The sequence below is a fragment of the Danio aesculapii genome, chromosome 21 (genome assembly GCF_903798145.1).
Source record: "Danio aesculapii chromosome 21, fDanAes4.1, whole genome shotgun sequence".
NCBI classification, from domain to species: Eukaryota; Metazoa; Chordata; class Actinopteri; order Cypriniformes; family Danionidae; genus Danio; species Danio aesculapii.
In genome coordinates this window covers 2454144-2466643 of record NC_079455.1, presented here as the reverse complement: position 1 = coordinate 2466643, position 12500 = coordinate 2454144, and the positions used below count along the sequence as shown (strand labels likewise).

The 12500-nt window shown below is 36.6% G+C and overlaps 1 protein-coding gene across 1 annotated transcript in view; it reads right to left on the bottom strand.

Moving 5' to 3' along the window:
• Window positions 1-4830, bottom strand: part of pdlim4 (PDZ and LIM domain 4) — a 68206-nt gene extending 63376 nt beyond the window's left edge. Inside the window, exon 1 of the mRNA XM_056446386.1 lies at window positions 4661-4830. Coding sequence (XP_056302361.1) covers window positions 4661-4753 — 93 coding nt within the window. The 5' untranslated portion in view covers window positions 4754-4830. The remainder of the gene's footprint in view (window positions 1-4660) is intronic.
• Between the last annotated feature and the right edge of the window lie 7670 nt (window positions 4831-12500).

Genomic DNA, 12500 nt, shown 5'->3' with positions numbered 1-12500 from the left:
TTATCGCGATAACGATACTTTTGCAATATATTGCACATCCCAAATGTAAATGCACTGAGATTTATGCACATTACTATTTATGCAAGTAATTTAATAACTTATTGAGTAAAAAAGTTACTTTTCAGACAAAGTATTTAGAAAGGTAATTGAAAAACAATTGTAATGATGTAATTAGTTACTTTTTTGAAGTAACTTACCCAAAACTGGCTTTTATTTGTAAAGGTCTTGAGACTTTTTACCAGTTACAACCATCAACCTGCATCTACTGTACACATTTATAGACTGAAGGGTGGATCACGGATGGTTGGAGCAGACTAAACATCCATGACCATTTCAAACCACAGATAAAGCTTTGGCTGGCTGCAAATATTAATGGGTGAAAACCAGCTGCCATTCCTCTACAGCAATGTAAGTGTGAGGCGGCGAATAAGATTTCTTCTGACACAGGCATTTACCGACCACAAATGTGCAGTAAATGATAGGGTTCGTCCAGCATGATTCAGCTTTTCATTCGTTTGAGAAGCACCGGAGTCACTGCCACAAATTAAGCGAAAATCACAAAGGAGCTCTCTTAAATATCTCAAATATTTATCCTAGACAATAACTGAATTAAACTGGGACCTCCTGCTTGTCAGATTCTTCCCCTAGAGGAAAAAAAAACACCAAGCAAAAGATCTAAACTCTATCCAGATTGCCAAGTCTTTTTTCCCCTTCTCAAACATTTTTCCAAGAGCGTTTATTCTTTTAGATATGTGCTCAAGAAATATGCTGAAAATCATACGCTGTAGACGATAACATATCACAAGGACGTGTTAAAAAGGCAGTTCACGCAAAAACGAAAGCCCAGAATTGACTCCCCTGACAGAAAAGAAGATATTCTGAAGAATGTTGAAAACCAGAAGCCATTGGCATCCATTCATTCATTTTCCGATTGACTTAGTCTCTATTTCAGAGGTCACCGCAGTGGAATGAACCACCAACTATTCCAGCATATGTTTTAATCAGCGGATGCCCTTCCAGATGCAACCTAGTACTGGAAAACACCCATACACACTCATTCACACACATACTCATACACAACGCCCAATTTAGTTTATTCAGTTCACCTATAGCGCATGTGTTTGGACTGTGGCACCAGGAGGAAACCAGCACCAACACGAGGAGAACATGCAAACTCCCCACAGAAATGCCAACTGGCCCAGTCTTGACTTAAACAAGTGACATTCTTGCTGTGAGGCATTAGTGCTAACCATTGAGCCACTGTGCCGCCCCATTGTATATTGTTTATGAAAATAAATGGCTGCTTTCACCCCAACATTCTTCAGAATATCTTGTTTTGAGTTCAACAGAAGAAAGAAATCCTTAATTTTAGGAAAACACTTGAGGGTGTGTAAATAGAAATGGAAATTCTTATATTTTTTGGTGAATTATTTCTTGAAAGAAAGTGTCACGCAGTTTAATGAGCAACTTCTCACTAACACGTTTGCTTGATAACATGTTAAGTTAATCAGTATTACAATATCAGCCACGCTTAACAATAAGGTTTCATTGGTTAATGTATAAACTAATACAAACTAACAATGAACAATACCTGTACAGCATTTCATATTCATAATTAAAAATGTACTAATGCATTGCCAAAATCCAAATTCATTCTTGCTAACATGAATTAATGCACTGTAAGTTAGCATGAACAACTTTATTTCCATTAGCTAACGTTAAATGTGCTGTGTGTAAGTTTTTGACTCTTCTAAAGCATAAAAACACCATAATATGTTTGCAGATATTTAGAAACATGCTCAGTGAACATTCTTGTTTATCTGAAAAACAATGCTGAAGTCAGATATTCTGCTTTGAAAATGTGCATTACGTGCTGGAACGTCTGTCTTTGTTTTGGTCATTTTAACCTGCCCATTGCCAGTTTAGCCAGTTATATTTCAGGTTGCCTTAAAAAAAAAAAAAGTTGTTTGCGTATTTGTTTTCATTAATTGAGAAAGGCTCTGAAAGCATGCGTCCATGACCGAAAGGCGACCTCTGGTGGACAGTAGCAGACTCCGAAATGAGATGCAGAACAGCTCCACATGTGGTTATTAATTAGCAATAAATGTCATGTAAAATGCCATTCAAACTCACATTATTAGCATTTAACACTGAATAAAGCACATGAGAGTTATCTGAGGTGATCGTTGTCAGTTTTCTGTTGTTCATCTGTGAGAAATAGAAGCCGTTTCTGATATATCAATTCAAGGTGTTGGTTAGGACGAAAACTCAAAATGGAGAATATTGCTTTTATGCGGTGCCGTTGCTTTTATTTAGAACACAGTTTAAATCACTCGCTCCTGTCCTCAATCTGGCAACCTGCGCTTGCATTTGTTTTGATCAAATACTGCAATACCTAGTTCAACCACTGGGTGTCAAACTTACACGCACCTTTAATAACGACCAATAAACACTGTAATAAATGTATTGTCCATTATATATTTATGTTAGCACATTAAAGTGAGGTAAATTTGGCTCTATATTCTCACAATTCACCTGCCTAATATAATTTTAGAAAAGTATTCTTTGCAAATTAATAAATTAATGTGTAAATAAAAGAAAAACATATTAGCCAATGACTATCAAAGTACAACATTGTTCACAGTTAATAAAATAAGTGCTAATGTTGTTTATAAAAACATAGTTGCTAATGGGATTTCATACCCAATATTAAAAGTACCACGGTAAACAATTTAGGGACCGTGTCACAAGATTGAGGTAAAGTTGGTTTGATATTAGCACATTTGTTCAATGACAACTTGTGACATGCTTTCTATATTGTTTACCATGGTAGGGGAGAGCAGGGATGAAAGTGACAACGCGATTTTCGCGAAGCCTTGAAAAAACATTTGTTTTCCAGGCTAACAGCACATTCAGCATGCAATCCTTGATGGAGCTGCCAAATATCAGCTGATTTCGGGACCGTGTGCCACGGTTAGCTCTGAATTTAAGTTTCTAACTGCAAAAAGTAAATTATTTTAGCGGTTCTTATTTCCTTATTACAAGATGTGTTTCTCTTTTCATACATCACAGTAATAATCAATCTACAGGTGCAATAACACAGGTGCAATAACACATCCTATCAGGTTTAAATTGCAAGAGTTCCTGTGGGGACGACAGTAACACTGTTATTTATGTCCCACTGCTAATTGACAAACCTTATTTTTTACATCCACTTTAGAGTTTGGATTCAGATGTTTATAAAATCAATGCATACTTTCAATTATAATAAAAAAAAATATAAAAACTGTACATCATTTTAACATATTGCATTGTCAGATTGCTTTTGAAACATTTTAGGGAGCGGAAATTTAAAATGAAAATGCAGTTTAATATTTTTTATATATTTTAAAATGTTTGCAGAGAAGATTAACAAGGCTATATATTTAAAATAAACAAGATTAAGCCAGTTAATCTAGCAAATATTGTTGTGTTACTTTTGTGTGTTATTTTTTTGTGTTTACGTGTGGTACTTTTGTCCCTGCTAAAGAGGTCAAAAGTAGGCATGGGACGATAAGCGTTTTCAAGGTATATCACCGTTTGGAAAAGTCAAGGTATTAAAACAGCCAAAATTTTCTGCTATACCTTTTCTAAGGTATGTGTAAGATTTTTTATTTACAGTTATTTATTTACAACAGTATCTCCAGCAGAAAAGATATCCAAAAATGCCATTTTAAATTGGAAAGAAATCTGTTTTTGAAACTGATGAAGACAGAAAAAGTCAATGATTCGCTTGAATTATTTACCCTGACATGTTTACTGCTCCAAAATATTATAAATGTTTCTCAAAATAAAATATATTTTGTTTAAAAGGGAAAAAAGTTGTTGTTTTTTTACCCAGACATTTAAAAAGAGCATATTTTAGAGCAGTGATCACAATACTGTGATATTTTTATCCAAAGTTATCATATCGTCAGAATCTTAAACCGGCCCATGCCTAGTCAAAAGTGAAAGTCAAAAGTGAAGTTATACATTGATACAAAATAACCGCTGATTTTAATAGAGTTAGTTACCACAGCAAAAATATACTCCTGCTACAAACATTATCATAATAAGGTTTTTATGAAAATGTTAGTTTAAATGTTACCCTGTTCTCCCTTACTTTGAATATTCGGTCTGAAATCACACGCAAGAATGACTTGAAAACAACATTAGCACTATTTAATTGACTGTGTTGTACTTTTATAGTCATTGGCTGCTAATATGATTTCACTATTTAGAATTTGTTTACTTTTCTGAAATTATATTATTGAGAAAGCCTTAATATAAAACCAAATATAATGGGTGAATATAAAACCAAATTTACCTCAGTTGTCACAAGTTGGTACTGAACGGATGTCCTAATATAAAACCAACTTTACTACACAAATATCTCACACAGTGGATGGAAAGCTCTAAAAAGTTTGACTGAGAAATAAAGACTCAGTCAGTATGAAAGCGAACGGACTCGACAAGAAAAACAATACAAAAAGAGTTCATCTAGTTCATCTGTGAGAGAAGCAAACCCCAAATTTCATGCTTCACCGTTACAATGAAACCGCACGCCGGCTAAAAAGAGCCGTCGCCCTGTACTAAATCTGAGATCATTAAATTGAGAAATATATAAGAAGAAAAGACGTACTCTGGATATGGTGAGCGGTGTGCTGAAGTCTCGTCCACCCACCAGCCGAAAACCCCAGGGTGAGGGACCGCTGAGAGTCACAGTGTGAGACATGTTGGATCTGAACAGTATCCAGAGCAGAAAAGCTGCGCTTGCTTCATCCAGTCTGAAGTAAAACTAGCGGTGATTCTGCTGCTGCCGCTGCCGGGGGAGGAGGAGCCGCGAGAGGCTTCAGGAGGAGGGACACGTCGCTATGACAACCGCACTCAACCTCAGCACACACACACGCACACAATGACATAAACATAATACGACGATAACGCGTCCTCGCTTTATCATTCAGATAGGGTGTTACAGAAGTCAGTGATGGGTGAAGTGTTAGTGAGAACTTTTTTTTTTAAAATATTACAATCTTAAACCTATTTTAATCTAAAAAATAACGCAAAATAGCATTCAAATTACTTTCTTTAATAAGTAACACATATGTTACAGCATAATACTTTACTATTGTATGGTTCAAAAACACTATAGTGCCTATCCCCATATAGAAATATCATCTATGGGAGTATATGCAAATTGCACATTTTGCATTTATTAATAATAAAGAAATGAGCTAAGAACTTACAGCTTAAAAACATGAAGCTTAAAGAAACACTTTTACAAATAGGCTCATTTTACATCTCCTCTAGAGTTAAACAGTTGAGTTTTACCATTTCCTAATCCATTCAGACCATCTCTGTATCTGGTGGGAGCACTTTTAGCTTAGCTTAGCATAATTCATTGAATCAGATTAGACCATTAGCATCTCACTCACAAATGACCAAAACTTTTCAATAATATTCTTATGTGAAGCATGACTCTTTTGTATGACTTACAGAAAATTAAAAGCTATTTTCTAGTGTGTGGAGTTTGCATGTTCTCCCCGTGTTTGCGTGGGTTTCCTCCGGGTGCTCTGGTTTCCCCCACAGTCCAAAGACATGCAGTACAGGTGAATTGGGTAAGCTAAATTGTCCATAGTGTATGTGTGTGTGTATGGGTGTTTCCCAGTGATGGGTTGCAGCTGGAAGGGCATCCGCTGGGTAAAACAAATGCAGGATGAGTTGGCGGTTCATTCCGCTGTGGCGACCCCGGATTAATAAAGGGACTAAGCTGAAAAGAAAAAGAATGAATGAATGAATGAATATAATTTGGCATATAATGTACAGTAAAAAACAGATAAAGGACACTCTGATTTCTGTTATCAGTACTATACACAAATTATGATGACCTGCTGACACACACACACACACACACACACACACACACACAAAGATTTTGCTGCTGATACAAACTACTCACGTAAAATAAGCCAAAACAACACAATTCTTGATATTTTTGGGGGGTCAACTTACTTGTTTTATGTTTAATCTAATTAAAAATATTAAGTTAACCTAATCGATTAGTGTTGGGACAACATGAATGAATTGTGTGTGTGTATTCTTTGCAGTGTAGGGCTGTTGTAAAAGGAGCCTGTTTCCAGAAAGTGCATGGCATTTCCTTCATTACTGTTTTCTTATTGTGTGATTTCATATACTCTCACTTGTCTCCTCCTGCTCAAAGTCTGCAGGTAGACAAGTATTCAAGACAACACTTGTTCAGACGAATGAAATCAATATATATTAATGAATCCTGATATTTCATCAACATGATTAACATAACTTGAGGGGGGAAAGCATTAGTCTCATTATTAGTCACACTACAGTAAAGCAAACACATTTCACATGAGTAATCCACACCTTCTTCCCAGGGTTTCACAATGATTTCCCACATCAGTCAAAGCATTAGTTCAGCCAAAACTGAAAATTCTGTCATCGTTTACTCACCGTTTACTTGTTCCAGACCTTGTTCCAGCAAGATATACTGAAGAATGCTGGAAAAAAGATCCATAGTATTTGTTGTGGATGCCACTGTCTGTTTTCCCAACATTCATTAATATCTTTGTGTTCAATAGAAGAAAGTCATATAAAAACAGTTTAGAACCACTTGAGTGTGCAGAAATGATGAGGAAATGTTCAGTTTTGGGTGAACTGTCCCTTTAAATCGATTCTGTTCATTTCTTAGTCATGCATTTTCCTTGACCTCAGAGCATTATTCTTCCAAGCAACCATCCAAATGGCAGAGAGTCAAATTTAATCATTTGCTTTACAGTATGGGAATGGGTGGAATGGTAAGAGACAGTTCGTATGCAGGTTCTGAAGACAAAGAACATATTGAGGAAATTTAGACAGCTCAATTCAAGCAGTTAGCATAATGCTATAGGAAATATGAGTAGCAGATGCATTTGCAGATGATGCAATAATGCAGTACAGTAACACCAGTGGTGTAAAGTAACATTACAAATACTAAATGACTGTAATTGAGTAGTTTGTCTCAGGAATTGTAATTTACTAAGTGGGGTTTATTAATAAACTAATTTCGAGAGGATCACGTGCTTATGATTTATCACAGCCGGTCACGTATTAAGCTAATCAGTATCATCCAATCATATGAGCCATAAGCTACTATAAATAACCACAGTTTTCAGTCCACTTTATCTTCGTTTGGAAGAAACCCCCCCTTCCTCCCCATTCTCCTCCTTCACTATAGATCGGGCGGCACGGAGGCCCAGTGGTTAGCACTGTTAGCCCCACAGCAAGAACACTGCCAACCCTGGTCCTGCCAGGTCGGTAGGTGTTTCTGTGAGGAGTTTGTATGTTCTCCCCGTGTCCGCGTGGGTTTTCCCCGGGTTCTCCAGTTTCCTCCCACCATCCAAAAAAATATACATCATGCATAACAATGAAACATTTGTCTAGCCCCCGTTTCCCTCATGTGTTCCCTTAGCTACTGCAGACGGGGAGTTCTGAGATCCACCGAGCTCAGGCTCCCCTCTCGCTCTGCAAACGGGAGGAAGCCCCGGGCTCGAGGATCCCTTGAGCTCGGGGCTCTCTCCCGGGACAGCATGCCAAACAAGCTTTTGATGAATCATCAGCTAAGTGTGAACTCTTGAAGTAGATTTAAAAGTGTGTACTTTTACTTTTCCTTGAGTACATTTTTAGTGCTGTATCTGCACTTTTACTACTACTTTTACTTTCCTTCAACCTGCAGTCACTATTTAATTTTTTCTTTTCTATGGGGATTAGAAAAATAAGTCCCAAAAGGGGGTCCAACCCGGTACTAGTAAGGTGTACCTAATAAAGTGTCTGGTGAGTGTATACAGGTATACAGTTCCTTATGGCATAGCATAAAAGCACATTTTAGCCTATATATATATATATATATATATATGTGTATGTATATGTATATATATATATATATATATATATATATATATGTATGTATATATGTATGTATATATATATATATATATATATATATATATATATATATATATGTATGTATATATATATGTATGTATATGTATGTATATATATATATATATATATATATATATATATATATATATATATATATATATATATATATATATATATATATATATATATATATATATATATATATATATGTATATATATGTATATATATATATGTATATGCCACTCCAGCAGAACTTAAGTAGATTTTAAGTGTATATAATTGTATACAGACTTTAATTGAATACACTAAAACATATCTTATCATATAGAGAGATCTACTTGCAATGTTTTCAGACGATTCTGCACCGAATTTTTTTGTTTACATTTTAACTAAATTGATTTGAGTTGAATTCGCTTTAGTGAAAGTGCTTTCTCTGCCACTCAAGCAGAACTTAAGTACATTTTAAGCGTATATAATTGAATACAGACTTTAATTGAATACACTAAAACATATCATCGCTGTTTGAAACTTGTAATTACACATTTGTAAAAAAGCACATTCAAAATACATTGACTTCCCTGCTGAAAAATCCAGCTTAAACCAGCCTAGGCTGGTTGGCTGGTTTTAGCTGGTTGACCAGCCTGGTTTTAGAGGGGTTTTGGCCATTTCCAGGCTGGTTTCCAGCCATTTCCAGCTTGGTCTTAGCTGGTCAGGCTGGAAAATGACCAGCTAAATCCAGCTAAAACCAGCCTAACCAGCCTGGTTTAAGCTGGACATAGCTGGTTTTGGCTGGGCTCCCAGCTTGGCTAGGCTGGTCAAGCTGGTTTTAGCTGGTCCTCACCCAGCCTGACCAGCTAAGACCAGGCTGGAAATGGTGGAAACCAGCCTGGAAATGGACAAAACCCCTCTAAAACCAGGCTGGTCGACCAGCTAAAACCAGCCAACCAGCCTAGGCTGGTTTAAGCTGGATTTTACAGCAGGGTTTAAATGTAACACTGTACAATTAAATGGATAATTTGGTGCTCTATATGTGCTTTACTAGTCAAACATACCAGTGTGCATATTAAACATTGATTCATTCCTTTTCCTTTTGCTTAGTCTCTGATTTATTAATAATACATGGCCAACTATTCCTATTTGTCCTAAACTATGTGTTTTATGCAGCGGATGCCTTTTCAGCTGCAACCCAGTACTGGGAAACACCCATACACACTCACATTCACACACACTCATACACTACAGCCTATTTAGTTCATCCAATTCACCTATAGCGCATGTGTTTGGACTTGTGGGGGAGGAAACACACGCCAACACGGGCAGAACATGCAAACTCCACACAGAAATGCCAACTGACCCAGCCGGGACTTGAACCAGCGACCTTCTTGCTGTGAGGCGACAGTGCTAACCACGTCAAATAAAGTTTATAAATCCACATTATTCAGGGCATGAAGCAGTTTGGATGTCACAACACACCAATATATAGCAGATCAAGAAACAAAAGGAACCGAGGGGCTGAAACACAAGCAGGCAGTTAATGAGTAACCATGGTGACTAACTAGCGGAGGGAAAACAGATAGACAAAGGAGAACTATTTACAGAAGATAACTGAGGCAGACAGAGCAGGGATTGAGCCACAGTGAAAATGAAACACAAACAGAGCAACAAGTGTTATAAAAGTTCTATATAAAGGCTTTCAAGGTTAAACAAAGCACAACAATGTGACTATTTTCATATTTAAAAAAGAGGCAAAATTCCTAACTCTCCTGTGAATTTGTCAAGTGCTGAGAAGTTTTTTAAACATAGTATTTTTAGTAACTAATTTCTAATAACTAATTACTTTTGTCTTTGCCATTAGCACAAACATATCATAACATTTTACCAGTTAGACACTAGAATTCAGTTTTAAAGGGCACCTATTATGCAAAAATCACTTTTATAAGAGGTTTAAACACAGTTGTGTGGCAGCAGTGTGTGAATATAACCAGACTCTGATGGTAAAAATTTATTGATTTTATTTTTTATAATCAGACTTGATTAAATCAGTCTGCAGAAACACTTTGATTGACATTCTCCCTTTGTACGTGTCATCGGAGGGGGAAAGCCCCGCCCGCTAGTGACTATTTCTCCCTCATTAGCATAGGGCGTTGGTCTTGTTTTTAGAATCTGGCACTATGCTAACACACATGCATTTGTAGCTCCGCCCTCTTTTGAAAAGAGCACAATTTCATTTGAATTTAAAGTGACAGTCACCAAAAATGCACAATTTGGATCAAAGCAGATTTATTAAACATTGTCTGTGTGGTATCTTGAGCTGAAACCTCGCATACACATTCTAGGCACATCAGAGACTTGTAAGACATCCTGTAAAAAGGGGCATAATAGGTCTTCTTTAATGCTTAACTAGGTTAATTAGGTTAACTAGGCAAGATATTTGACAATGGCCAGTATTTCTTAAAAATGTCTTTAATTATTAACAAAAATATATAAATATAAACTGATTTTATTCCAGCCAAACCAAAATAAATAAGACTTTCTTCTAAAAATAAATACAATTGGAAATGCTGTCAAAATATCCTTGCTCTGTTAAACATCATGAGAAGACATGTGTTATGGAGTGTTCACACCAGACGCAGATGAAGCATCAAGCCAGTTATGAGGTAGTGTCTGTCGTTGGTTTCTAAGGGGAAATCCTCCTGCCGACACCGGACAACAGCTCATCAAACTGGGTTTGGTTCAGTAGGAAGTATTGCTGAAAGCCTCCATCATCCAGGTATAGTTTCTGGAGGAGTTGATGAACTCACAAAGCTGGGTGCACCTCTGAAAGGATATAGTGTACTTAAGAAACATGGCGCCGAATGAATTTATGCTGTTTTTCAGCCTTCCTAAAGCACATAAAGCACCGCTACTTTCTATATAAAATCCATGTTAGCCATTTAGCAACAAAACATTAGGCATACAGAAGCCCCACTCAATGAATAAAGCAAATTTGATTTGCCAATGAAGTGAATTTGACCTACAAATGAAGTGAACTTGATGCACGAATAAAGCCATTTTGATCCAACGAATGAAGCGAATTTGATGCACGAATTAAGTAAATTTGACACAAGCAAAGCGAATTTGTTGCGCAAATGAAACGAATTTGACGCACAAATTAAGCAAATTTGACAAGCGAATAAAGCGAATTTGATTTGCGAATTAAGTAAATTTGATGCACGAATGAAGCGAATTTGACCTACGAACGAAGCAAATTTGATTCACGAACAAAGCGAATTTGACTCATGAGTGAAGTGAATTTGACCCACAAATGAAGTGAATTTGACACACAAATGAAGTGAATTTGATGTGCGAATTAAGCGAATTTGATACACAAATAAAGCGAATTTGACACACAATTTAAGTTAATTTGACTCATGAATGAAGCAAATTTGACCCACGAATGAAGTGAATTTGATGCGTGAATTAAGCGAATTTGACGCATAAGCAAGCAAAGCGAATTTGACGCACAAATGAAGTGAATCTGATGCACAAATTAAGCGAATTTGACGTGCGAATGAAGTAAATTTGATGCACGAATGAAGCGTATTAGACACTCAAGCGAAGTGAATTTGACACAAATTAAGCGAATTTGATTCACGAATGAAGTAAATTTGACGGTCAAATTAAGCGAATTTGACGCTCAAATGAAGCGAATTTGACGCTTAAATGAAGCGAATTTGACGCTTAAATGAAGTGAATTTGATGCACAAGTGAAGCGTATTTAACGCACAAATGAAGCGAATTTGATGCGCGAATGAAGTGAATTTGATGCACAAGTGAAGCGTATTTAACGCACAAATGAAGCGAATTTGATGCACGAATGAAGTGAATTTGACCCACAAGTGAAGCGTATTTAACGCACAAATGAAGCGAATTTGATGCGCGAATGAAGCGAATTTGATGTGCGAATAAAGTGAATTTGATGCACAAGTGAAGCGTATTTAACGCACAAATGAAGCGAATTTGATGCGCGAATGAAGCGAATTTGATGCGCGAATAAAGTGAATTTGACCCACAAGTGAAGCGTATTTAACGCACAAATGAAGCGAATTTGATGCGCGAATGAAGTGAATTTGACGCACAAGTGAAGCGTATTTAACGCACAAATGAAGCGAATTTGACAAGCGAATGAAGCGAATTTGACGCACAAATGAAGTGAATCTGATGCACAAATTAAGCGAATTTGACGTGCGAATGAAGTAAATTTGATGCACGAATGAAGCGTATTAGACACTCAAGCGAAGTGAATTTGACACAAATTAAGCGAATTTGATTCACGAATGAAGTAAATTTGACGGTCAAATTAAGCGAATTTGACGCTCAAATGAAGCGAATTTGACGCTTAAATGAAGCGAATTTGATGCACAAGTGAAGCGTATTTAACGCACAAATGAAGCGAATTTGATGCGCGAATGAAGTGAATTTGATGCACAAGTGAAGCGTATTTAACGCACAAATGAAGCGAATTTGATGCGCGAATGAAGTGAATTTG